The following is a 27781-nucleotide window of genomic DNA, read 5'->3' as shown; positions in this document are numbered from 1 at the left end:
GACTGGATGTTCAGGATGGAATGGTTGCTGACCCCTGAACACAGCTATTGTGCTGGGTTAATATTGTGTTTCCGTCTATAGTTTATCACTCGGAGTGCTGATCTAAAACAAACCATCCGGTTTATCCACCTAGTCCAAGGCACATCCACTTAGCAACAAAAATACGGATAAGGATTTCCTTGCACTTAAACTGCTGGAATTTTTTTTGTTTTCTAGTGGGAAAACATTATTAGAAAGTATTTTATAAGTATTTCCCAGTTATTTTATTTGCTGTTGTTACATTAATTATGTGTAACATTTTATTTATACCTCTATACTATTTGTCATGTTTTGTCTTATTATAATTTCTCCTTTATTAGTTGGCAAGTTGCAGGGGGGTGTCTTCCTTTTCCTTCTCAACTAAACAACTTGAAGACAAAATCTGTATATCAGACATTTTAAATACCCTGTATACTTTGCACAAAAAGAGAGCTGTTAAAAAGGGGGAATGTTATGATATTTAAGAGGGAACTTTGTTTCCTATCATTTATTCTGGAATTGATAAAAGGCTACACATTGGGTTTGTGAGGCAAGGACTTTCTTTACTGATAGCAGAATGTTTTAATCCATTATTGACTCCTTATAATAAGATTATATTTTTATGTCACTGCAGGAACAAACTGCTCATTCATAAGCCAGGTGTTTAAGCTGATAATAGTTTATTAAGGAGAATTTTGCTGTAATGGCAGATTTGTTTTAATAGCAAACTTACTTAACCTCAACAAAGAAGATCATACATACAGAGTTTATGTAACAACCTTCAGGATTCAGAGAGAGTGACCATGTCCCACATATTGATAAGCACATAGTGGTAACTGAGCAAGGGCCCTTTACCCAACATTTGCAAAAATCCTTAATCGAGAGCAGGGAAATTAGGACTGCGAAAATGTATCTGTATTTGTAACAGAATCTTTCATAATTGATCTAATCCGTATTACTATGCATCTTCTATGTGCTAGTGATCCTTGCTATGAACCCTTTATCAATACACTGCCAAATTTTGACCAATGTATAAAATTTATTTGTGCTACAACTAAGTATGCCTGTTGTTACAGATGTCATGTGGAGTGGGCTACACCTTGCTCTAAGAGGTTAGAAGCAAGCATAATGTCAAGCCAGAGTCATACATTATGTTGGGACTAGAAAAAGACATGAATTTTGTCTCATAAATGTGCAAAAGAACGTATTTAGGGCCTTAAAATAGCCCTATGCAAACTGCTACACAGTTCTTCTGAAGGGTAACTAAGAAAAAAGTGAAAGAACCATGAACGTAAGCACTGTGGAAGTGATGTGTTGTAATTATTGTTGACTTCTTATAGTGTCTTAAGATTTAATCCCTTGAATATACCATTGGTAGGCCGGGTGCGGTGGCTTATGCCTGTAACTAGCACTCTGGGAAGCTGAGGCGGGAGGATCGCTTGAGGTCAGAAGTTCAAGACCAACCTGAGCAAGAACGAGACCCCGTCTCTACTAAAAGAATAGAAATAAATTAACCGCACAACTAAAAATATATAGAAAAAATTAGCCGGGCATGGTGGCACATGCATGTAGTCCCAGCTACTGGGGAGGCTGAGGCAGAACAATCCCTTGAACCCAGGAGTTTGAGGTTGCTGTGAGCTAGGCTGACACCACGGCACTCTAGCCCAGGGCAACAGAGCAAGACTCTGTATCAAAAATATATACCATTGGTAAAGTGGAAAAGATGGGCAAACCAGAGACTATGACATATGACAAGAGCCATGGTAGTGCCATGTAGAGTGTCAGAGGAACATAAATGAGAGGAAGACCGAGAGCTGCCAAAATTGGTCTTTTTATGAAAGTAAAGACAACAATTACTTTGTTGTCATTAGAGAGATACCTTAGTTACTATCTCCAGATACTCTTCAGTGGTACATAATACCACTCTGTAGATGATTTATGTTCAGTGCCTATTATCTTCCAGCCACTGTTAAACAGTTTACTGTTATTTTATTAGTTAAGTTTCTTTAATCCCCTCAGTTTACTCAGTAAAATTGGAATTAGGGTTAGTATTAGAATTTTAGGCTAGGGATGGTGGTTCAAGGCTATAATCCGAGGACTTTGGGAGGCCATGACAGGAGAATTACTTGAGACCAGGAGTTTGAGACCAGGCTGGACAACATAGCAAGACTGCTCTCTCTATGAAAAATTAAAAAATTAGTTGGGCATGGTGTTCTGTGCCTTGTAATCCCAGCTACTTGGAGGGCTGAGGTGGGAGGATTGTTTGAGCCCAGAAGGTTGAGGTTCCAATGAGGTATAATCAGGGCCACTGCACTCCGGCCTGGGCGACAGAGTGAGAGTCTGTCTCTGAAGAAGAAGAAAAAAGTATTTTGTAAATTGGGATTGAAAAGTGAATTTGTTGGCCAGGCACGGTAGCTCACGCCTGTAATCCTAGCACTCTGGGAGGCCGAGGTGGGTGCATTGCTTGAGCTCAGGAGTTCGAGACCAGCCTGAGCAAGAGTGAGACCCCGTCTCTACTAAAAATAGAAAGAAATTATCTGGCCAACTAAAATATATATATAGAAAAAATTAGCTGGGCATGGTGGCGCATGCCTGTAGTCCCAGCTACTCGGGAGGCTGAGGCAGGCAGTAGGATCGCTTAACCCCAGGAGTTTGAGGTTGCTGTGAGCTAGGCTGCCGCCACGGCACTCACTCTAGCCCGGGCCACAAAGCAAGACTCTGTCTCAAAAAAAAAAAAAAAGAAAAGTGAATTTGTCGAAAATCTCAAAGTTTATAATTGGCAGAACTGGAATTCAAATTTGGATCTGTTTAATTTCAAATGTTAGATTCTGGCCACTATATTCCTTCCAAAGTATATTCTATTGTGCACATAACACACTAATGTTCAGTGCCTACAACACTCGGGCACTGGCCTTTGTACCTTTCACACATTATCTCATTTATCATCAGCCCTTTAAAGGTGGTATATTACATTTTACAAATTAGGAGACTGAGGCTCAGAGGTAACCTTCCAACGTACCAAAAGGTAAATGGTAATATCAAGACTTGAACTGAGGTTCATTTGACTAAAGTTTGTTGCTAGGCATTTATCCTTTAATAATTTCACAAAAAGTGTCCAGAGAGCATCAACTGTAGGTTAACGCAGATTCATTGTGGGGTGTAAGATGCAAGCAATTTCATACTGATACCCTGTTATTGCTTCAATATTTATTGAATGACTCCCCCGACATTGGTGTATTGTTTTTGCTGTTGAATCTATTTCTGAAATTACTTTTCTAATCTATTTTTTTATTATTTGATGGCATGAATTTAAAAATCAACTTTATTATAACTTATTATAGAACACACGTTTATGATAGAGAAGCCAAAAATTATAGAAATGTTTAACTTCTAAAATAGAAATCCTTGTAATTGCACTCACAAAGATAACCACTATTGGCAAATTGGCATATTTTCTTGAGCACTTTATGAACATTCTGATCTATATATAATTTTTTTATACATAAAATACTTTTATCACTTAGCAATAACACTGACAGCCTTAGTTTTATAGTATATGAGTCATTTTATGATGTTTTTAGAAATCTGGTAGGGTTCTTTTTTTTTTCCAAAAAACTAGCCTCTACTTTAATATTTCAGTAGGAGTCTAAGAAGTGTTATAAATTATTCCTAACCAGCCTGTTTCTTATGCCTTTCCAGTTGCCTCTGCTTTAGTGAAAATGAAATTAAATAAAGTCTATTTTTTCTAATCCTATATAGGATCAAAACTTTTTTACTCTTGTCCACAGTCCTCCTCATCAGATTTGTGTGTTTTGAAATAATCAGAAGGACATGAAACACATTGGAATATTGTTTTACACAAAGCAATAGTTTTTAGGGGAGAGAGAAGTACAAAAAATAAAACTGACTTTTAAAGCAGTTGTGGCATAGAAAATAAATATAAACCTCAATACCAAAAGCAAAAGAAAAATATGTAATTTGAAGTGATTGTTTAGATGCAATGTCTCCCATATTTTGAATTAATTATACAAAAGGATTTTAAACAAACATACCTACTATATGGCGATTTCTACCGGGAAGTTTGCTGGTAACTGTCTTCCTTAACAAAAACATTTAAAAATGCAAACCTAAGATGTTTAAAACTTTTTTCATAAAAAGTTGAAAAGTTCACATATTCTGTTGCAGTTTGAGAAAACATTCCAAATAAAAACACTTTTTAAATTCATTTAAGAAATACTTACTTTATAAATGACCCACAACTAGTTTACCATATGATTAGTAGTCAAAGAAGTCTACCAGGAGAAATTATACAGTAAACAGTCCAAAACCCCAAATTATTTCAATCTAGCTTGTTCTGTGTTAGTTTATATAAAACCAAGAAAGCTAATACTTTTGTATAAAAGTAATAGATATCCATGTTAGAATTTGATTGAGGCCTAAGAAAATATATTTTTTTGGCCAGTTTGCCTACATTCATTATAAAAGGCCATAATTTAAAAATCATGAAATTTTAATTGCTAGGAACAAATTTCAGAGCTACCTTATTTCTGGTTTATTTGGACTTCTTTCACTATAACTAAGAAGTTTAAAAGAATACTTAAGTTCTCCTTGTCCTCCCAGTAGTAATTTGAGATCTTCAAAGGATATTTCTCCTACTTTTATTGACTGGGACAGGGCTTGGATTGAAATGGAGCAGGAAAGATGGGTAATGAACTGAACTGGAAATCCCAAGACCACCATAAACCATAGTTACTTTTTAAACCAGAAAATGTTGAAATCACATCTTATAAGCACACATGCTGCTTCTGAGGACAGGTTTGGTTTCCTGGTTGAGGACTTACCCTGCCCCCCACCCCCAAGCCTAGCAAGAAGAAAGGAGCTAACTGCACAGAGTTAACTGATAAGGCAATAATGGGAAATAAGGTATGATTGGAAATGTGGTACATCAAGAACTATAATTCACATTTGTGTTAGATAAGAGGTTCTGGTAACTGTCCTGTGACTCCTTACAGTTAAGATGTTACAAATCACTCCTCCCAGTTCTTCAGACAAAAAAAAAAAAAAAAAAAAAGGCATAAAGAGACATGGATTTCCTGCTTTTAAAGAGAAGAAAATAATAACATCCTGTATTTGTTGAGACAGGAGATTGGGTGGGCATATATACCGTTTTTCACCTACTAAAATAGCAAAGACTGTTTTACATGAGGTTTCTTCATGTTGGCAAGTGTACTGACCTGGACAAGCTCATACACTGCTTGTGGGAGTATGAAATGGTAGAATTTGGGGGGAGAAGCACTGTGGCAATATTTATCAGGAGCCTTAAATATTACTTTGACCCAGTAATTTCTCTGAAAAAGATGTCTATTATAGCATTGTTTAAACTAAGTGCCCAATAATTAGGGAATGACTAAATAAATTATGGTAAACACACAATGGGATGCTGTATAGTTATTTTTAAGTGATGCTTGTGAAGAGTCATGGAGAAGAGTTTGTTCTTGTGTTAAGTACAGGACTAAAAAGTCTGGAAGGAAATATGGCAGAATTGGGAATTTTTGTATTTATCTTCATTTTCTTTTCACTATTTCCAGTGTGATTACCTGAAAGGAAAGGATGAGGCCAACTGATAAATATTAGCTTTAATGGCTGTTCTCAAACAGCTGATACGGAAAGGAACAAGACCAGAGTATTGAGATGCAGAGGATATTGTGTGTTATACAACTTAGTTCTGGTGAGTGGTTTGGAATGTCTTAGCCAGTTTCAACTTTAAGAAGCAGAATGGGTGTTTTCCCTTCTTTTTCACTTCCTGGTTCTAGAACTATCCTAAGCAATAAATCTTAAGTGTTATCTCAAAACCCATGTAGTATATACCTACCCATATCATAGAAACAGCATTGAGGGACATCTTTTCTAAGAATTAGCCTATGTGACTATCTTTCAGATCACTGAGCTTTTCTCTGTAGCCTCTATCTACACAGAGAAAGGTAGAGTTTGTTAGAGATATTAATCACTATGAGTGCCCTTCAGGATACCTGTGAAAGTCCTAGAAGTGGGACCAAGGAAAAAACTAAGAGGAAAAGGGAAAGAAAAGAAAAAAGGACGGAAGGAAGGAAAAAGAAAAGAAGAGTGGGGAGAAAGAAAGAAAGAAAACAGAAAACCCTGGCACCAATCTGACAGCTTAAAACTGCTGTTTCCCCAGGGCTAACAACGTATTAAATAGTACCAGGAATTTTCTTCTTTGCTTTCAGGCCTATAATGAGGAAATTTCTCTGACCAATATCAGGGGGCACATCAGCTGCTGTACTAAGTTTCTTCAAATATCCTGGAATTGTGGTGAGTTTGAACCCACTAGCTACCACTTCTACAGCTGTTTGTGGAGTTGTGTGGATGCAGTCCCGTTGGCTATACATTTAATAGAATTATTGGTTTACTTGTACTAGATCTTCATAAATTCCCATTAACTTCTGCATTGGGATTAATAGAAGTGAAATTTGAGATGTGCTTTGGAAAGTGGGTAAGATTTGGACACATGGAAATGAAGAAATGAGAGAATGAATTTAAGTAAAGACACTGCTAGGAAAGATCAGAATATACCTTTCTGCAAGCAGTTCACTGGGTTGTGGTGGCCTGTGCTTATGCTTGAAATCTTCTGGGAGTTTTCCTGTGCAAGCAATTTAAGTAGTAAGGAAGATATACGAGGGGGGGCAGGGGACAAAAGAGAGAAATTGGTTGGAAAGATGAATTTATACAGAAGACTTAGGCAGTAGGAAACCACTGAGGCTCTTTGAAATAAGGAGTGTCCTGCTCTGAGTTGGGGTCTAAGACAGTCAATCTGGCACCCTTGTGTAAAGGATTGACAGAAGGGGAGAGTCCAGGACAGACAAAAAGGGACAACTATTGTATGATTCCACCTATGTGAGCTACCTAGAGTAGTCCAACATGGAGAGAGGAAGCACAGTGGTGGTTGCCAGGGGCTCAGTGGGAAGGGGATTGGGTAGTAGTTGTTTAAGTTTGAGAAATGAAAAAGTTCGGGAGTTGGTTGGTGGTGATGCTTGCACAACAGTGTTAATGTACTTAATGCCACTGAACTGTCCATGTAAAAAATGATTAAAATAGTAAGCTTTATATTGTGTATATTTTACCACAGTTACAAAAAGAAAAAAAAAGAGGCCATTACAATGATCTGGGTAGCCAGAGGCATGCTGGCAGTGGGAGTTGAGGGGAGTGGGTAGATTAGAGAACAGTTTCAGAGGTGGGATGCAGTGGTTTGGCACCTGATTGGATGTGGGGGCTAGGGACAGTTAGTAGTCTGCAAAGATTTAGAGACGTGGTTCCCAAACCTTGATGGAGCATGAGAATAAATACCCAGGCAACCTTCAATACCGGCTTAGATACTGGGTGGTTAAAAAGATGCTGATGTTAATCCTTATAACTCAAACAGTGAGTATAAGAGAAGGGGATTAAGGATAATGGAGATTAGTTCATTTTTGGATATATTAAATTTGAAGGATAGGATAGCACCCAAGGAATTGGGGCCAACAACAGATATTTGTTTTAGAGATCTGTGTTAGATCTAGAGATCTGGCATTAAAAGTTGTCAAAGACGTGCAGATAAAGTGAGAAGTGCTCAAATCAGAGCCCTGGGGAACACACCTACATTATAGGTATAGGAGGAGAAAAAAGGCACTAAAATATAAATGGCCAGAAAGGAGGAATAAAAAACAGTTGATAAAGTGCATTGTCATAGATATTGGAATAGTCAAGAATTGAGAAAGGGCCTTTGGACTGGGGTGAGTAAGAAAATATTGATGACTCTTTAGAATGCAATTTTATTCAGAAGATATTAAGGAGCGAAAGGAGAAAATAGAAATAGCAAGCATAAATGCTTTTTTCTTTTCTTCAAGGAATGGCAAAAGGAGGGAGGAGCCAAGTCAGGATTTGTCAGGTCAAGGCAGGGCTTTTTTAGTTTGGGTAAACTTGGTACTATTTTAGGCCGGTATTTCTACGGAGTACTTACATCTCGTGGCTCTCCTGCTACCTACCTTCTCTCCTCCCCAGCCCTTTAATAGTGGAGTGTCCTCTTCTTCATCTTCACTCACTTCCTTGATTGCGCTAGAAGTCTTCCATTTGCCCTTCTAGCTCCACTTCTCTACCTGCTCTCTGTCCCAGGAGGTGACCTGCATGGACTACCTCAACAAGCTTCCTTGGCCTTTGGTTTTTGTTGAGTTTGGCCAGTGTGGAGTCCCAACAGGACATTGGAGGGAAAAGAGGGGTGAGGTTGGAGTATTTATCCCTTGGCTCCCGATCTGCATGTTCACCTCAGTCTGCCTGATTTGACTCTCAAGTCAGTCTCTGCAGGGACTCTATTCTTCTGGGTCTGGTAACCACTTTCTCTCCTAGTCCCTTAGGGCCAGGTGTGGAAACAGCCACTTAGTTAATAGTCCTGGGACACTGTATTTTCCCATGTGGTTTCCCTGCGCTCTTCCCATTCCTTCATAAATTGTCCCTTTGTTAAATGCCATGCCATCATTTCATGCTGGGACTCTGACTTATCCAATTTCATGATTTTAAATACCAACCATATGCTATTAGTTCCCAAATGTGTGTTTCTAGCCCAGACCCATTTCCTGAATTGTATGTAGCCTCATGTATCTAGCTGCCTGCTAGACTTGATTATCTTAATAATGTGTGTCTCAAATTCCTGATCTTTCCTCCTAAACCTGTCAGTATCTTTCCAGTTGTTCAGGGCAAAATGTTGAAACCATCCTTGACTCTTCTCTTTTTTTCACACCGCCCCCCCCCCCATCAAATCTGTAGATCTACAGTCAATAGAGACATAGAGTATGACCACTTCTCACCACCTCCACTTTTAACACCTGGTCCAATTCCCACCACCTGTCACCTGATAACCTGCCAACTGGTCTTCCTGCTTCTTCCCTGGCCCACTTTCTCTCTGTTTTCACCATAGTCACTTTGCTGCTCAAAACCTCCCAGTGGCTTCCTGTTTCAAACTAAAAGCCAAAGTTTTTTTGATGACCTAAAAGGCCCTACCTGGTCTGCCTCCCACCCCCATTACCTCTGTGATCCCATTTTCTACTCTGTCCCCCTCACTTGCTCTGCTCCAGTTACTCTAGCTTTCCTTACTACTATGACACAGTCTCTCTCTGGCTGGAATGCTTCTTCCAGATATTTGTATGACTAACTCCCCCATCTCCTAAAATCTTTGGTCAGACATCTTCTTGTTTAGGCTTATCCTAACCACTGTATTTAAAATTGCAAACTGGCCTCCCCTCACAGCAGTTTCTTTGGGTTTTTGTGTTGTTTTGTTTTGTTTTGTTTTGTTTTTGAGATAGTCTTTCTTTCTTGCCCAGGCGAGAGTGCCGTGATGTCAGCCTAGCTCACAGCAACCTCAAACTCCTGGGCTCAAGCAATCCTCCTGCCTCAGCCTCCCAAGAAGCTGGGACTACGGGCATGTGCCACCATACCTGGCTAATCTTTTCTATTGTTAGTAGAGACAGGGTCTTGCTCTTGCTCAGGCTGGTCTCAAACTCCTGAGCTCAAGGGATCGTCCCACCTCAGCCTCCCAGAGTGCTAGGATTACAGGCGTGAGCCACTCGCCTGGCCCTCACAGCAGTTCTGATCTTCCTTCCCTTACTGTGTTTCCTTTTTCCATGACACTTAACATCTTTGTACATACTATATAAATTACTATCACCACAATCAGGATATAGGACAGCTTCAAAAAACTCCGTCATTCTGTCCCTTTATGATGACATTCTTCCTCACCCCTAACCCCTGGAAACCAGATTTGTTCATCATATAGTTTTCTCTTTTCAATAATGGGATCACATAGTATGTAACTTTTTGAGACTGACTTCTCTCACTCAGCATAATGCCTTTGAGATTCATCTAAGTTGCTGAGTGTATCAATAGTTCATTCTTTTGTATTGCTGAGTAGTATTCTATTCTATAGCTCTACTACAGTATATCCATTCACCATTGAGGGAGATTTTGGTTGTTTCCAGTTTGGGCACTTATGAGTAGAGCTGCTAAAAAACATTCATGTATAGGCTTTTATGTGAATATAAGTTTTTACTTCTCTAGAATATCATTAACATTAATTACATTATTGTTTTTTGCACATTTTGTTTACCGGTATATTATTCTAAGTTCCTAAAACACCTCCTGGCATATAGTAGGAGCTCAATAAATTAGTTAATGTACTACATTACTTTAGACTGAAAAGAGAAAGTGAAATCAGAGTCACTCTGAACACATTCAAGGGTCACATCGTCAAACCGTAGACTGCAGTCTGCTCAAACCCCAAATGGCCAGGACACCTGCAAGTTAAGAATGTAAAAGGCTTTTTACTGAAAGGAAAGCAATTCCTCCCCAATGTTTTTGGTGGCCATCTGTCGGGTTCCTAATTTGGGGGAGGGACTTGGGAAGATGTTAAGGAGAAACCTCTTGGGAGAATACTTTAACAGTGATGTCAGCATAACTCATCACCATGCAAAACACAAAGCCAGATCTTCCACCCTGAGGATAACCGAGAAACAAACTTGCTTGCAAAAGCAGGGGAAATAATCGCACCATTTTCCTCATGTTGTGTGACCAACTTAGTTTCACTTAAATTCATAGTGTAAAGATCACCAGCTGGGGTAAGAAAAAGATAAAAGACATAAAAAGGAAAATAATGATTATATGAGAGGGTGACATAAGGGAAGGTGATCAGTTTATCCAAATAATGTGTGTTTATAGCCATATGCTATGTCTGCACTATGAAGTAGCTTTGAGATAAGCTTTTAAAAGCCACATAAGTAGCATTCAGTTTAAAATCAGATGCTGTCTAATGCCCCAAACATGGATCTCCAATAACTTTATTCATTAGAGCTTGGAATTCAAGTAAGGATCAGTTGGATCTTGGATCCCATCCGGTGCATTATAGTTTTGAAGGCTCAACAAGATTTCAGTTTACATTGGTTCCATATTTAAAGTCTGACAAGCTTTATAAGTTTTCTTAAATAAGTTTTTTAAATAAATGCTACGGACTTATAAAATTTTCAAATCATACAGAACTACACAAAGAAAAAAATCAAATGCAGCCCTACACGTATATATAAGCACTATTGATATTGTGATGAAGCTTCTTCCAGACATCTTTCCAGGTGTGTGTGTAGTACATATATATGTTTCTGTCACTCTAAAAAGGACAAAGGATGGGAGAAAGCCCCCTTAATGTTCAGTAAGAGTGATATGTAAATAGAAGATAGAAAATTAGTTTTAGTATCTAAACACCCAAAACAGTTTATAAACATCAGTGTTTAATTAAATATTTTGAGGATTATCTTCCCCTATCAGGAAAAATGAAATAATTCTGAACTATATCATGGGTTCTGAGTTGAACTAAAAGCCATGTGGGCTTGTAAAGGCTCTGCTTATCCATCCAGGTGTCCAGGTTAAGGCCCTGTGACAACTGGGAGGTCTTAAAATAGAACTAAACAGAAGACTGTTAACTTTCCACCCTTCTCAAATCTCAGGTAGATCAGAAACAGATGTCTATTCATAGTTCTTCAGCCATTAGGGATGGCTAATTAGATGGGGGTATGGGCTGCATTGCTGTCAACTCACACGAAACTCACTGCTCTTTTAATAAGGCAATCCATAAATTGTACGTGTATGTCTGTTTTTGTTTTAGGATGTGTATAGTAATCAGCTCAGTGATGCCACTGTGTGATTGAATGAACTTCTGAGTAGAGAATTAGAGGTTCTTTTCTAACTACTATAATATTCGAGAGTAGTCATTTAGAATGTCTTTAATTTCCCCCTGTTGGTAGCCCAGTAGTTGGTGCACTACCTTAAATGTCCAAAAAGCATGTCTCTGCCATTGGCAGTGACTGGAAACCTTAGGAATTTCTGCCAAAGTTCTTGTGATCTAATCTTCTCTTGAAAGCACAAAGCTGAAGTATGTATTGAAATACCTGAGTCAGCTATTCAAGAGATATACTGGCTGCACCCCTGCTGATTTTTCTAGGGTGAAAAACCTCTTTGGTGACCTGAGGCAGCTAGCTTTTATCCTCCCCACCCAGAAATACACAAATTATAACTGCATAGAAAGCACACACATGTATATGCAAACTTACATAAACTATATCTAAATGCTAGCATTGGAATTATATTTTCTAGTATTATGCTTAATTTCAGCAGATCTTGTTCAATAACTTATGAGAAAATAACTTTAATTCTGATAAATTTTAACTCTTCTCTAATGCTGTAATTTAGGGAAGGAAAAATAAAGTCATGTATGTGAATATTTGTTGTCATTCATCCATGGAAAGCAAAAATACTAACCTCTTTGTCTTTGATTTTTGTTCATAGTCAAGTTCATCCGAGAAGTAACACCATATATCAAGAAGCCATCATTAGTATCAGATCTGCCATGGGAAGGTGCAGCTCCCCAGTCACCAAGCTTTAGTGGGAGTGAGGACTCTGGTTCTCCAAAACACCAGAACAGCACCAAGGACAGGAAGGTCATCCCTCTCAAAATGTGCTTTGCTGCTAGAAACCTAAGCATGCCGGATCTGGAAAACAGGTGAGCTGTACCTAGCAAGAACATCATACCTACAGCTTAACAAACTTAAGGACATGTTGCATTATTACGTGGCTCTGTTGACTAAATTATACAGAGGAAAATATTAAGTATTAATCTGAGATGGGAGATTCATTTTTGGAGTTCCATATTTTATTTATTTATTTAGTTAATTACTTACTTACTTAGAGACAGGGTCTCTGTCTGTTGCCCAGGCTAGAGTGCAGTGACGTCATCATAGCTTACTTCAACCTCAAGCCTTAGCCTCCCAAGTAGCTGGGACTACAGGCGTGTGCAACCATGCCCTGCTAATTTTTATATTTTTTAATGATAGGGTCTTGCTGTGTTGCTCAGGCTGGTCTACAACTCCTGAGCTTACGCAGTCCTGCCTTGGCCTCCCAAAGTGCTGGGATTACAGGTGTGAGCCACTGTGCCCGGCCTTAAATTATTTTATGTGTATGTGTATGGAAAAATTTTGGACAGACACACAAGAAACTGTTCATGGAATTACCCCTAGGGAGTGAAATAGGATTAGAAGGTAGAAGGAAAGAGAGGGGGCTTCTACTCTTCCTTTTATATCTTTCTGTAGTGCTATTATTACTTTTCTCACTATGAATATGTATTACTTTATAATTGAAAAAAAAAAAACTTAACAAAATTTTTAAAATGTGTCCTTAGAAGCAAATTTCTTATACTATGGGTAGTATAAAGAATCAGAGAGCTACAGATCTGGCTGCATCAGCTAGCAGTGTGACTCTAGCAAGTTAGCTTTCTTGACCTCAGTTTACTTTTCTATAAAATCAGAAAGTTAAGCATAATTTCTAATGTCCCTCTTAGTTCTGTAGCCATTTGTGTTCTATGACTTTGTCTTCATTAACTCCATGAAGTGGCAGTTGGTAGACGTAGTGTTAAGTTAGAGATTGCAGGGGGAAGATGAAAAAACTTGTCCAGAGACATAGTTAAGGACAGACTTTTAATAATGTGCTTTCACTGTTATGGTCTCCTCTGATCTGAATGAACAGCCAAGTGCCTAATCAGGATGCGGTGGAACATAGAAGACAGCAAGAAACTGAATGACCTTCTTGGGCTTTTAAGGCCATGGGGACATTAAAGCTTCTGGTGTGCTGGAAAGAGCTGAGCTCTATGATCAGATAGACTTTGGTTTGAATCCCAACTAGGTCACTTCCTCAAAGTAAGGTTATGAGCAAGTCCCTTTACCTCCATAAACTGCCATATTCTAATCTATAAAAAAGGGGTAATAAGGGCCAGGTGCAGTGGCTCATGCGTGTAATCCCAGCACTTTGAGAGACTGAAGCAGGAGGACCACTTGAGCCCAGGAGTTCAAGACTAGCCTGGGCAACATAGTAAGACCCTGTCTCTACAAAAATTTTGAAATTAGCCAGTCGTGGTGGAGCGGCCCTGTAGTCCCAGCTACTTGGAAGGCTGAGGTGGTAGGATCACATGAGTCCAGGAGTTTGAGGCTGCAGTAAGCTATGATGATGCCACTGTATTCCAGCCTGGATGACGGAGTAGGATCCTGTTTGTTAAAAAAATAAATAAATAAATAAAGGGCGAGTGGGGCGGAGAGGATAATAGTACTCAGCTCACCCTGCAAATTAAATGAGGTAATACATATGAAGGCCCTTGCACAGAGCCAAGCACATATAGTAGGTTCTCAAGAAATAGTAGCTTAGAAAAGTCTTAACTACTATGTATACACATTTTAAAAATTATATTCTGATATATTGGTATTGTTTTTGTTGATTTTCTTATAAAAGTTCAAAACATTATAGAAATTACTTTGTTACATATAGGTTTATTCCTGAAAGGTTGTGTGCAAGTTGAATCATCTAAGTGCAACACAGCTTGATATTTAAAAGAAATTTTGTATTTTTTTTCATAAAGTAAGAATTTAATGTGTAAGGCAAATAATCACCTCTGCCTCTTGAATACATATTTAATTTTTTTTTTCTTCAAATGGGATACATTTATAGAGAGTTAGACCCTTTGGTTTGTTAAGCATGGGCTTAAAAAGTAGGAACCATAGGCCAGGCGTGGTGGCTCACACCTGTAATCCTAGCACTCTGGGAGGCCGAGGCAGGAGGATCGCTCAAGGTCAGGAGTTCAAGATCAGCCTGAGCAAGAGTGAGACCCCGTCTCTACTAAAAATAGAAAGGTATTAGCTGGACAACTAAAACTATATAGAAAAAATTAGCCGGGCATGGTGGCACATGCCTATAGTCCCAGCTACACGGGAGACTGAGGCAGAAGGATTATTTGAGCCCAGGAGTTTGAGGTTGCTGTGAGCTAGCCTGACGCCACAGCAGTCTAGCCCAGGCAACAGAGCAAGACTCTGTCTCAAAAAAAAAAAAAAAATAGGAACCATAGAGAAGTAAATAGAATAGAAAAACAATGTGATAAAGAAGAACAAATTGCAACTAATTTAGTCAACTAGCTGTCAGGCTAAGGAAAGTGTAGAAAGTAGATTTCATTATAATCATTGCTGAGAATAGATTCCTATAGTGTTGCTGATGTAGGCAGGTATTGGGGAAAAGGCAAAGCATTATAAAGTGTCTATAGAACTCTGGAGTGATGGAAAAGCATTAAAGGCAAAGCATTATAAAGTGTCTATAGAACTCTGGAGTGAGGGAAAGAAGGAAGGAAGGAAGTGATAGACTTGGCTTGTCTTGCTAAAAGTTGTGCTACTGTATCATCCGCTAAGGCATCTTTTAGAGCCTAGTACCCTTGGTTTTCATTAAAACTTGGAAGTTTCATTCTCTTTGGCATGTTTATATTTTAAAGACATTTCATGATGGTCAGATTTGAAATAGGTCTTCAGAATCACACGGAGGGCAGTTGGGGGCTGCAAGAGTTGTAGTATTACACCTTCCTTTGAAGTAAGATGATCGGCCTTCTTGACCATGGCATGCTATACAAGGAAAGGTCTTAGAAGATCCAGGGTAGTGGTGAGATTCTCAGTCTTAATACTGTGAAGTAAATTGTTTGTCATTTTAGCTGAAATACCAAAGTTTGCAAATGATTTGCTTTTTGTAAAATATAAATTGGAAGAGAATCAAGATTATTCCTATGATTATATCACTTTTACTTGCATTCCAGTGTGCTTTTTAGAGAAAAAGAAAAGGAGTAGAATTATAAATAGTTGGCAAAAATTGTGCATAACTTTGGTTATACCCATGGGAATGTGAACATCTATGTGTCTTGGCAGAAAAAATGTACAGAACCATTGACTAATTGGACCTCAGTTATGAGAGAAGATAGAATTTAGGAAGATGGGCTTTGTAATTTTGGCCAAGCTATTTGTTTTTTCATAAGCTTCATATTTCCCCTCTATTATATGAAGATTATAGGAGGATTAAATGAGAAAATGGTTGTAAAACTGGCATAGTAAGTTCTCAAGTTATTGTAGGTTAGTGTTCTTGTGACTTTAAGATATGTTCCTTAACCTCTCTGTCCTCTTGTTTTCTCTGTCTGTAAAATAGACATAATAATTCCTCCTCAACTATATACTTTAGATGTACTTCAAGGATAAATAATATCTATAAAATCACTTGAAGCTTATTGGTCCTTAAATTTATCTGAGCTCTGTCAAAGGAAATGTCAATTTGTTTATCCATTTTCCTACAGATCACCTGAACAATTTCTGGTTTGTAGTTAGTATTAATAAAGCTGTGAATATTTTTGTACAAGTCTTTTTGTGAGCATACATTTTCATTTCTCCTGGGTAAATTCATAGGAGTGGAATTGCTGGGTCAAAGGGTAGGCGTATCTTTAGTTTTAAAAGAAATTGGCCAGACTTTCTTCCAAAGTGGTTGTGCCATTTTACATTTCCACCAAAAATGTATGAGAGTTCCCATTGCTCCACATCCTCACCAGAATTAGTGGTTATCAGTCTTTTTAATATTAAGCTTTCTAGTGGGTGTGCAATCTCTTCGTGGTTCATCCTTCATTTTTATGTAAAGGCTTCACTATATAAACCAAAAAACTTATTTGATATTAGAAGGAAACATCCTTTTTTCTGCTGACTACTTTGATTTGGTTCCACTATATAGAGCTGAGAAAAAGTGCTATCAGGATGAGTAAGTGAGGGGGAAGAGGAAGTTTACTCCTTTCCCCTACTTTGAGTTTTCAAGACCTCACTAGGTGTGTCTGATAATTGTAAGCGTTTCATTCTGGAAAGTGAAAGCTAAATAAATAATGATGAAGTCCAGGGAGAGAACATGAGCCCTTTCCTAAGCAAACAGCATTGTGGGCAGTGTGAAGTTTAGCAAGAACAAGGTTCTTCTAAACGCTGCTTTTTGGAAATATAAATCTGTTCTTTGGTTCACAATGTCTCGGTCATCTTTACATTGGCTATTTTCCATGTAAAAGGTAAATTTTGGCTTTATGGCATAAAGTTACATGATTATTACTAAATTGAACACATAAATTATATCAAAGACTTTACTAAACAGAAGAAATAAAGTAGGCTAGACGTAGGCTTTTGTGTACCTAAACATTGATTTGATTCATCTGATCAAAGTGTTAATTGCATTTCTCAGGAAATCCTCAGTGGTTTGACTAGAGGCCAAAACTTTACACATTATAGCTGTCTCCTCTCTCCTGTAGGCCCAATTACTGGCAGACTGCCTCTATATTTTTATTCCCAGAGTTTTCATTGGAATTTGTCTTTTAAAATAGCAGTAGATTTTAGGAATTACTTTGTCCCCTTTATCAGCTTTAGGGGCTGCTGCTTCAAAGGCTGACTGTTCTGGATCCTAGACTCATTGATCCTATTTTGGAGCTTCTTTTCTATTTCTTCTAATTTAATTTTCTATTTCACAATCCCTTTTTAAGAAACACCGCAAAATTTTTCTTTTCTTAAAAAATTGGTGAGCTGTCACTGGGAAATAACTTACTGTCTATTTTCATCTTTTTTCAGCCAGTGGTCCTGGCATCTACTTGTGTTTAATCAGGCTTGGTTTTATTTTATTATAACATTTATTTTCCATTCTTTCAGTTATCAATAACTAAGATCTCTGACATCAGGGTTTCCAGAATTTAGACCGTCAAAGGAGATACGTTTGAGAGATTGTCCTAGGAACTGTATGAGGTGTAAAAGATTTTAGAAGGTGAATGTTTTGTGTCTAAAAAAGGATGAATTGATTCCTGTCTTTAGTGCTAAGTAGGTCAGTAGGAGGAGTGAAGGAAATTTCTTGTCATGGTTTTGTGACTGAACTTTTAGCATGTGTTTAAAGGATGTTATGCTGGTTACCGTGCCAAAGCAACCAGGTGGAAATAAACAGTCCCTCTAGAAAATGATCAGTCTGAACTGAGGACACATCATTGCCTCCCCCACCCAATTTGCGGGGATGCGGGTAGAGCTGAATCTTTTGCTAGGATGAGGGTGGGGCAGTCACTGGCCACTGGGTGTGAGGGAATGCTGAAACAGACTCATCCAGCCTTTATTTTAGCTGCGTGCTTTACTCCCACTTCCAGAGGTAACTGGTGCCACCAATTCTCCAGGCTCTTAGAGATTCTGCAACATGGGTTGGCTGAGATTTAGCGTTCCTTAAATCTACTAAGTCATTTAATTCCTCTCTCTGCTTGCCAGCTTCCAAAATTTGTCGTAGTCTTTGTTGGAGTCGCTCCTCTCTTATCCTTCTTTTTTTTTTTTTTTTTTTTTGAGACAGAGTCTTGCTCTGTTGCCCATGGCGTCAGCCCAGCTCACAACAACCTCAAACTCCTGGTCTCAAGCAAGCCTACTGCCTCAGCTTCCCGAGTAGCTGGGACTACAGGCATGTGCCACCTTGCCTGGCTAATTTTTTTTCTACTTTTAGTTGTTTCACTAATTCCTTTCTATTTTTAGTACAGACAGGGTCTCGCTCTTGCTCAGGCTGGTCTCGAATTCCTGAGCTCAAACGATCCTCCTGCCTCAGCCTCCCAGAGTGCTAGGATTACAGGCGTGAGCCACCGCGCCCAGCAGCAATAGGTTTTTATTTTAACCTGACACTACCTTGTACCAGAATTTCCTAAGTATTTAAAAGAATATCAGTTCCTTCTTCACAACGTGCCTATGAGGTTCAGCAAGCATGCTTTTCATTTCTTTGACATGGAAATTAAAGCAGAGTGAAGTGTTCTACTGTATACTATACAATATGTTCCCTCATTTTAGCTCATTACATTAACATGCCGAAACAACAGATCCAGCAGTTAGTCTTTCTGACGATTATCTTTCCATATGTGGTTTTCTCTAGAATTAGACTCTAGGGAATTAAGAGAAAGTATCTTTATTTGAGAAATGCAAAATTAAAATAGATTTGCAGTAATGTATGTTAAACCCTGGCAGGTTTGATGACTTCTGACCTAGCTCACTTCTTTTTTTTCTTTTTCCACGCAGATTGATAGAGCTACATTCTCCTGATAGCAGGAACACGTTGATTCTACGCTGCAAGGACACAGCCACAGCACACTCCTGGTTCGTAGCTATCCACACCAACATAATGGCTCTCCTCCCACAGGTGTTGGCTGAACTCAATGCCATGCTTGGTGCAACCAGTACAGCTGGAGGCAGCAAAGAGGTCAAGCATATTGCCTGGCTGGCAGAACAGGTAGGCTGGGAGACATGGCCAGGGCTCACCTGGTCCCCGTTCAGAGCCAGGATGGCTCCCCCATTTCATATGTCTATAATATTTATCACACTGTTAAGTCCTGGATATCTAGCTTATAGAGCTTTTGTTTGTCAGTCTTTTGTTCTCTTCCCTTTCTACCTTTTAGCTCTTTGTTGCTAATTATCACCTCCACTGGGAAGAATGGACTATCATGATAATCACCATCACAATAGAACTAAAAAGAGTTTCTCACTACCATCTCTACCCTTAGTGACAGAGGGTAGTTTTCCTGATTTTAGACTAAGGTCAGCAAACTTTTTCTGTAAAGGGACAGATAGCATTACAACCACTTAACTGTGCTGTTGTAGCAAGAAAACAGTCATAGACGATATGAAAATGAATGGGTGTGTGTTTCAGCAAAATTTTATTTACAAAAACAAATAAACAGTGATGGACTAGATTTGGCCCGGGGGGTCACAGTTTCCCAACCCTTGTTCTAGTCTGTTGGCAGAGTTTTCATGGACAGCAGGCTATAGTGGCGTGAGCCACCGCGCCCGGCCACAATCTACCTTTTATAGACCACGTTTACATGTGTTTCCACCACTCAATTGGGAGCTCTTGGAAGACAAGAGCACATTTTTTCCAAATCCTTATTGCCTCCAGAGAACTTAGCCTAGTGTGTTGTGTATAGGAGATGCTCAGTAATTTTTTTCTTTGTCCACATATAAAAAGCAAACAAATAAGTCACTAACTATAAAATATTGTCCAAGAATACAAGCTCAGGGTTGGCAAATAATATTAAGTGGAAATGGTTCAACCACCTTAAAAATAGTACCACTGAACTAATTCAACTACTGTTTCTAAAATACTGTTGATTTTTACTTTTTGAAGTAGTTTCTTGGGTTACCCAAATCTAGTATCACTCTCAAAATAAGATCTTCAGATGAGACTGGATACCATTTCTCAAAGGTGTTAATAATGAGTTTCTGTATCTAACAAATATTGAACTTGGTAAATGCCAAAGCCTTTTCCTCCTATAAGATTGGTTAATTCTGTGAGTATGAAAATGATCAAGAAAAATTTGGATCATGTAATCTGTTTAATGTAAGTAAACATTCCTTTTGGCAAGAGGTGCAGTTCCTGAAAAGCTTGCATATAAGCAGAACAGTTTCAATTGCACTTAGAAAAGATAATCACTGGGAGCATATAACTTAAGGAAGGATCATTCATTTAACTTTAAATGATCTCTCCTTAATTTATCTTTTTTATTACCTCACATTTTCATAAATTGAGTTTGCTTAAAACAGGGAATATCTATATTACAGATATTTGGTAAACTGATAGGTAATGTATTGGTTTAGATAGATTGGTAACTGATAAAAAATCTGTTCTATACACAGGAACTTCTACCTCTTTGTTGATACTGACTTTTTTGTGTGACTAATATTTTACCCTCTAATTGATTATATTCTTTTAAAAATTCCATGTTTATAGTTTTTTTAATTGACGTATATATTTATGGGGTACAATGTGATCTTTGTGATGTTTTTGGGTTTTTTTTATTTTTTTTTAATTTTTAATTATGGCTATATAATAGTTGTATATCTTTCCAGGGGACATGTGATGTTTTGATGTAGGCGTACAATGTAAATTACTCAAATCAGTGTAATTGGGGTGTCCATCACCTCACGCATTTATCATTTCTTTGTGTTAGGAACATTCCAATTCTACTCTTTTAGTTATTTTTAAGTGTATCCTAACTTATTGTTGATTAGTTACTTTGTTGTGCTATCAAATATTGTTCATTCTATCTACCTAACTATATTTTTGCACCATTAACCACCCCCACTTTATCATCCCTTCCCTGCTACCCTTCTCAGCCTCTGGTAACCATCATTCTATTCTCCATCTCCATGAGATCAGTTGTTTTTAATGTTCAGCTCCCACATATAAGAACATGCGAGATCTGTCTTTCAGTGCTTGGCTTATTTCACTTAACGTAATATTCTTCAGTTCCATCCATGTTGTTGCAAATGGCAGGATTTCATTCTTTTTGTGGCTATATAATATTCCATTGTGTGTATATACCACAATTTCTTTGTCCATTCATCTGGACACTTAGGTTGATTCCAAATCTTGGCTATTGTGAATAGTACTGTAATAAACATTGGAGAGCAGATATCTTTTGATATACTGAATTCTCCACCTTTGGATATAGACCCAGCAGTGGGATTGCTGAGTCATACAGGAGTTCTATTTTTAGTTTTTTTGAGAAACCTCCATACTGTTCTCCATAGTGGTTGCACTAATTTACATTCCCACCAACAGTGTACGAAGGTTCCCCTTTCTCCACATCCTCACCAACATTCATTATTGCCTTTTTGATAAAAGTCATTTTAACAGGGGTGAGATGATAGCTCACTGTAGTTTTGCTTTGCATTTCTCTGATAACTAATGATGTGGAACACTTTTTCATACACCTGTTGGCCATTTGTGTGCCAGGGGATGGGGAAGGGGTGGCACAGGCAATGCAAGATTGTCTGTCTTTTCTGCCCTCTTCAGCATCTCTTTCCATGATACAGTGTTAAAACCAGGTAGTATGATCACTCACCTGATTTTTGGTTCTTCTGAAGGTGCATGCTTCTGTGGACAGTTGTTGAATTTGGTGTTCATGTGGAGGGATAAATCATTGGAGGTTTCTGTTTGGCCCTCTTGCCCCGCCCCCTCTCCTGTGATGTTTTGATACATGTATACATCGTGGAATTATCAAATTGGGCTAATTAACATATCCATCACCTCAAATATTTATTATTTCTTTGTGATAAGAAAATTTAAAATCCTTTCTTTTAGCTGTTTTAAAATATACAGTACAGGCCAGGCATGGTGGCTCACGCCTATAATCCTAGCACTCTGGGAGGCCAAGGCCGGGAGGATAGCTCGAGGTCAGGAGTTCGAGACCAGCCTGAGTAAGAGTGAGACCCTGTCTCTACTGAAAATAGAAAGAAATTATCTGGACAACTAAGAACATATATATAGAAAAAAATCACCCGGGCATGATAGTACATGCCTGTAGTCTCAGCTACTCGGGAGGCTGAGGCAGAAGGATCGCTTAAGCCCAGGAGTTTGAGGTTGCTGTGAGCTAGGCTGGCGCTACGGCACTCTAGCTGGGCAACAGAGCAAGACTCTGTCTCAAAAAAAAAAAAAAAAAAAAAAGTATATTAAAAAAAATATATATATATACACACAGTATGTTTTATTAACTATAGTCCCCATGCTATTGCTATGTAATAGATCACCAGAAGTGAGCTTTGTACCTCCCTCCCCTTTTTTCTTAGAAACAAAGTCTGACTTTGTTGCCTGATCTAGAGTGCAGTGGCATCATCACGGCTCACTGCAATCTCAAACTCCTGGGCTCACGTGATCCTCCCACCTGAGCCTCCCAAAGTGCTAGGACTACAGGCATGAGCCCCTGCACTTGGGGCCTGTACCCCTTTGACTGACATCTCCCCTTTCCCTATCTACTCCCCACCCCCAGCCTCTGGGAACCATCATTCTATTCTCTAGTTCTGTAAGTTCAACTTTTTTAGATTCCACATGTACGTGAGATCATATAGTATTTGTTTTTCTGTGCCTGATTTATTTTACTTATCATAATGTCCTCTAGGTCCATCCATGTTGTCACAAATGGCAGAATTTCCTGCTTTTTAAAGGCTGAGAATAGTATTGCATTGTGTACATATGTGTCACATTTTTTTAATCCACTTGTCCATTGACGGGCACATTGGTTGTTTCCATATCTTGGCTATTGTGACTAATGCTACAGTGAACATGGAAGTGTAGACAACTGATTTCAGTTGCTTTGGATATATACCCAGAAGTGGGGTTGCTGGATCATATGGTAGTTCTTTTTTTAGTTTTTTTGAAGACCTCTATACAGTTTTCCCAAATGACTGTAATAATTTACATTCCCACCAACAGTGTGGAACAGTTCCCTTTTCTCCACACCACTTACTATCTTTCATCTTTTTGATAATAGCCAATCTAACAGGTGTGAGGTGATATCTCATTGTCATTTTCATTTGCATTCTCTGATGATTAGAGATATTGGGTATTTTTTGTGTGTGTATATCTGATGTCTTTTGAGAAATATCTATGTGGGTCCTCTATCCTTTTCTAAATTTTTCCTTTTTTTTTTTTTTTTTAAGACACGGGGTCTTGCTCTCTCACCCAGACTGGAGTGCAGTGGCCCGATCATAGCTCACTATAACCTCGAATTCCCTCGAATTCCTGGGCTCAAGTAATCTGCCTATATCCAGGACTACATGTCTGGATAATTTTTTTCTTCTTTTTTTTTTTACTAAAGGCAACACGTGCACTGGCTAATTTTTTTTAGAGACAGAGTCTTGCTATGTTGTCCAGACTAGTGTCAAACTTCTGGTCTCACATGATTTGCCTGCCCCAGCCTCCCAAAGTGCTGGGATTAAAGGCATGAGCCACCTCACCAGGCCTGGTTATATTCATAAAAGGAAGTTTTCTTTGAGTCGACCAAATGGAGGACATGTATTACCTATGAAACCAGTTTTTAGATGCATTTGGATATTAATGAGAAAAGCCAAGACAGCCACAGAAAAGCTTTGTTTTAACAGTTCCTACTTTGTCCCTGATAACTCCCGAATTGTATAAAGACTCAAATTAGGAACATATATACTAACTCAGGATTAGTGGAATGATTTATTTAGCTTTTTTTTTCTTTTTTTCTCCACCCATGCACCAAAGATGAAGATTTACTTAGTTTTTGCTTTCCGATTTCTACTATAAGAATAAAATAAAGTATATCACCTGTCAAAAAGATTTACAGGATTAAGGGATTTAGGAAATGAATAGTAACTACTAGTGTTTTTTCATCTTTAGTGCTATCTAACTCTATTTATTAGGAAATAAAATTTGGAGAAGGCTGTTGTTTGGCCAGGTGTATATATGTGTGGGTGTTGAAACACAAGCAAACTAAAACCCTAAAATTAGTATTCCTTTTTTCTCCAGCCAAAAACTCAGTAGTGGAGCCCCAAGGCTGCTTGTGCTGATACCACAACCGAAAACACATACTATATATAGCAGGCAGCAGTTTGACTCCAGTGAAAACAAACAGTATCCTTCAAAATTAAGGTAGATAGGCGAACAGAACGACTAAAATTGAGGGTTCATTTTTCTCCATTAGTAACTAGAAGAAGGAAAAGATGTTCTCTAAAAACTAAGGAGTTAAAAGAGCTAAAGAATAAGCACTTTAAAAAATTGTTAATTATGGCCAGGCAGAGTGGCTCGCACCTGTAACCCTAACACTCTGGGAGGCTGAGGCAGGAGGAGTGCCTGAGAGACCAGCCTGAGCAAGAGTGAGACCCCATCTCTACCAAAAATAGAAAAAATTAGCCAGGCATGGTGTCCTTTTGTTTTTGAATTCTAGTAACAACCCTGTTAAGCAAAATCAATATATCATTTTTTTTTAATCTCTCCTGTGACTTAGGGGAAAAAAATTATTTTTGAAAATCATTTTGTCATTTTAACCCCTTGGGCAGATAGATTTTATAGTATTTTCTCTATTGAAATATTGTCCATAATAATCTTGAGGACAAAGACTTACTAGTGAATATAAACTAGAATTCCTTTTGGGGGTATATCTATGATCCAAAAATATAAGAACTAAGGTTAAAACCTCTTTAGAGCTGACATTGCAGAGTTACCTGTAGACTAATATATAGAGTGTTAGAAAATTGGAGTTCACTGGTAAGAAATGTGTAATTATTTCTGCAGTACTCTGTTTGAATTCTCAGAGTTAGGTTATGTTTTTTGTCACCTTTAGCACATGGTAGAACACTGGTCCCTTTGCTGGCTAGAATTCTTTCAGATTATAGATGGAAGATGTTCTGCCATGTCCAAATTAACTTCAGAAGTCATTAAGGAAAAAACGATGAAAAGTGGCTCTGAAGACAACTCTTTAAGAGGCAAATGTTTGATCAAATTGAATTCTTCTTGAAGCTGTCAGTGACAGTGAGCTAAAGGATCACTGTTAAAAATAGTGTTGTTAAACAGTCCTTGCGGAAAGGTCTCATCTGAGGACAGCAAAAGTTTTGATGATGATAGGGATTTTCTTGAATGTAGTCTTTTACTTTTTGGCCTTGGATCCTTGACAGTATGGATAAATAGTGGTTGTTTTCCTGCATTTTTAAACCTTTTCAGAGATAACTGAACTTTATACAAGTAAATGCAATGGTACATTTGAAGCGGAAACAAACTTTTTAAAATATAATGAGAAACTCTTTGACATTATATCAGTGTTTTGTAAAACACAATATAGTGAATCATGATCAACATTTTTATTTGTTTATTGTTTGAAACAGGGTCTTGGTCTGTCACCTAGGCTGGAGTGCAGTTGTGTGATTATAGCTTACTGCAGCCTCAAACTCTTGGGCTCAAGCGATCTTCCTGCCTCAGCCTCCCCAGTAGCTAGGACTACAAGGGAGTGCCACCATGCCCAGCTAATTTTCTATTTTTGCAGAGACAGGGTCTCGATATGTTGCCCAGGCTAGTCTGGAACTCCTGGCCTCAAGTGATCCTCCCGCCTCAGCCTCCCAAAGTTCTGGGATTACACCATGCCCAGCCATGATTGGGATTTAAAAAAAGTAAAATAAAAATTATCAGACTACATTGCACAAAATGTAGAGTTGTGCTGTTTTGGAAAGCATATTATTCAGTTATCTATGTATATGTGTATTGGGTTACAGTATAAAACATATTTCTTATAGGTCTTGATCAAAAACATTTGAAAAACATTTATGTTTAGATCATACAGACTTATTCTGTAGGATTTTCTATCCTACTAATAGGAGTAGGTAGTAGGAGTTTCTGTTTTGTACTTAGAAGATGTTACTTGCACATTAGCATACTGAAACTACCATTATTTTGAACACATTGTTATATACTTAATTAGAATTGGTGATATTCAGGCTGGGCATGGTGGTGGCTCCCACCTAGGGCAACAGAGTGAGAATGTCTCCAAAAAAAAAAAAATTGATGACATTCAGTTATTGTGGAATAGGGAAAAAAAAAACTATACTGTATGGCTAAATAATATCTTTAACTCACTGGGGGAGAGCTTTTTCAAATACACACACTACCTCACATCTAGTGGAGAATCTTTACCAGTGGGAAGGAAGCTGGTAGGATGTCTCTTGTAGGCTAAGTCTGTTAGGATGGGGAGACAGAATGGACACCCACCATGTTAGGCCATCACTAAAGGAACTTTTTATTATATAAAGACATATCATTATAGTTAGCTCTGATTTCTGATTTTACTATTGTAACAGGCAAAACTAGATGGTGGAAGACAGCAATGGAGACCTGTCCTCATGGCTGTGACTGAGAAGGACTTGCTGCTCTATGATTGTATGCCGTGGACAAGAGATGCCTGGGCATCACCGTGTCATAGCTACCCTCTTGTTGCTACAAGGTAAGACTAAAGACAAAAAAGTAAAATATTTATCCTACTCTAAATCTAACTAAAGAGTTTTAAAGTGAATTGTATTAGTGCCTTAAGTAGCATTTAAATAGCTAATATATAGTTGATGTAGACAAAAACTTTTCTTTAACAACCTTATTGATCATTTTGCAGCTCCTGGCTCAGAATAAACTGTTTCTGTCACTGGTATTTTTGTGTGCACTTTCTAAGTTGTTAAAGCAACTTTCTATAACTGCTCCTTTTCAAGGCTTGCTTAGTCATGAAGATAATAGGGTTTTTTTCTTTATTTTGTTGACAGTGACTAGAAAACCACTGCAGCCTTTTGACTGAGTGATGAAATCATTTGAACCAGAATGTGGTACTGTGGATAAACCACACACAACTCAGCCCAAGTATTCTTCAACTTCTCTTTCTAATGTAAAAGCACATAATTTTGATTATGTGAAGTAAACATTGATTTGGCCTGAAGCTACAGGACGTTTCTAGCATGCCAGATGTGGGGGGTTGAGAGGGAAAAGAATAGAGAAATTTAGATTTGGGGGCCAGGATATCTTAAGGGATAGTATCTATGAAATAGAAAATATATTCCAATTCAGTTTTATTTGGACTTAAAAAAGAATCACAACTACAACAATCACTCAAAAACTACACATTAAAAAGGAGCCCCACAGTAAAAGTATTTGATAGTCAAAAGACCTAAATGACGGAACCATCTGGTATATTCCACGGGGAACAATGGGGGGGTTTTCTGCTTTGAGTAGACAGATTCTTGTAAGGAAGAATATTCTTTGCATGACAGGAAGACTTTTACTTCACATAGGATTTCTCTCAACTTGCCAAGTTCCCTTATATGTATTATTCTTTTTATAAAAATATAATTTTCACATAGCCTTCCTGGAGTATCTCTGTAACTTAGAGCTGGAGCTCCTAGATCACAGAATAGAGTTAAAGGATTTGTTGAGCCTCAGAATTAATGAGGTATGCCCTCAATTCCTCCAAGTCATGCTGGGTACAGTGGCTACTGAAATCCCATTGACTGAGTCTTTCTGCAGGGCTCTT

General features: G+C 38.2%; 1 protein-coding gene across 1 annotated transcript in view; it reads left to right on the top strand.

The window, feature by feature from the left end:
• SNTB2 (syntrophin beta 2) overlaps positions 1-27781 on the top strand; it is a 79764-nt gene that overhangs the window by 28097 nt on the left and 23886 nt on the right. Inside the window, exons 2-4 of the mRNA XM_045533389.1 lie at positions 12394-12607; positions 19002-19212; positions 26571-26713. Coding sequence (XP_045389345.1) covers positions 12394-12607; positions 19002-19212; positions 26571-26713 — 568 coding nt within the window. The remainder of the gene's footprint in view (positions 1-12393; positions 12608-19001; positions 19213-26570; positions 26714-27781) is intronic.

The sequence above is a fragment of the Lemur catta genome, chromosome 20 (assembly GCF_020740605.2).
Source record: "Lemur catta isolate mLemCat1 chromosome 20, mLemCat1.pri, whole genome shotgun sequence".
NCBI classification, from domain to species: domain Eukaryota; kingdom Metazoa; phylum Chordata; class Mammalia; order Primates; family Lemuridae; genus Lemur; species Lemur catta.
Note: the sequence above shows the minus strand (reverse complement) of the source record. Positions and strands in the feature narration are given on the sequence as shown.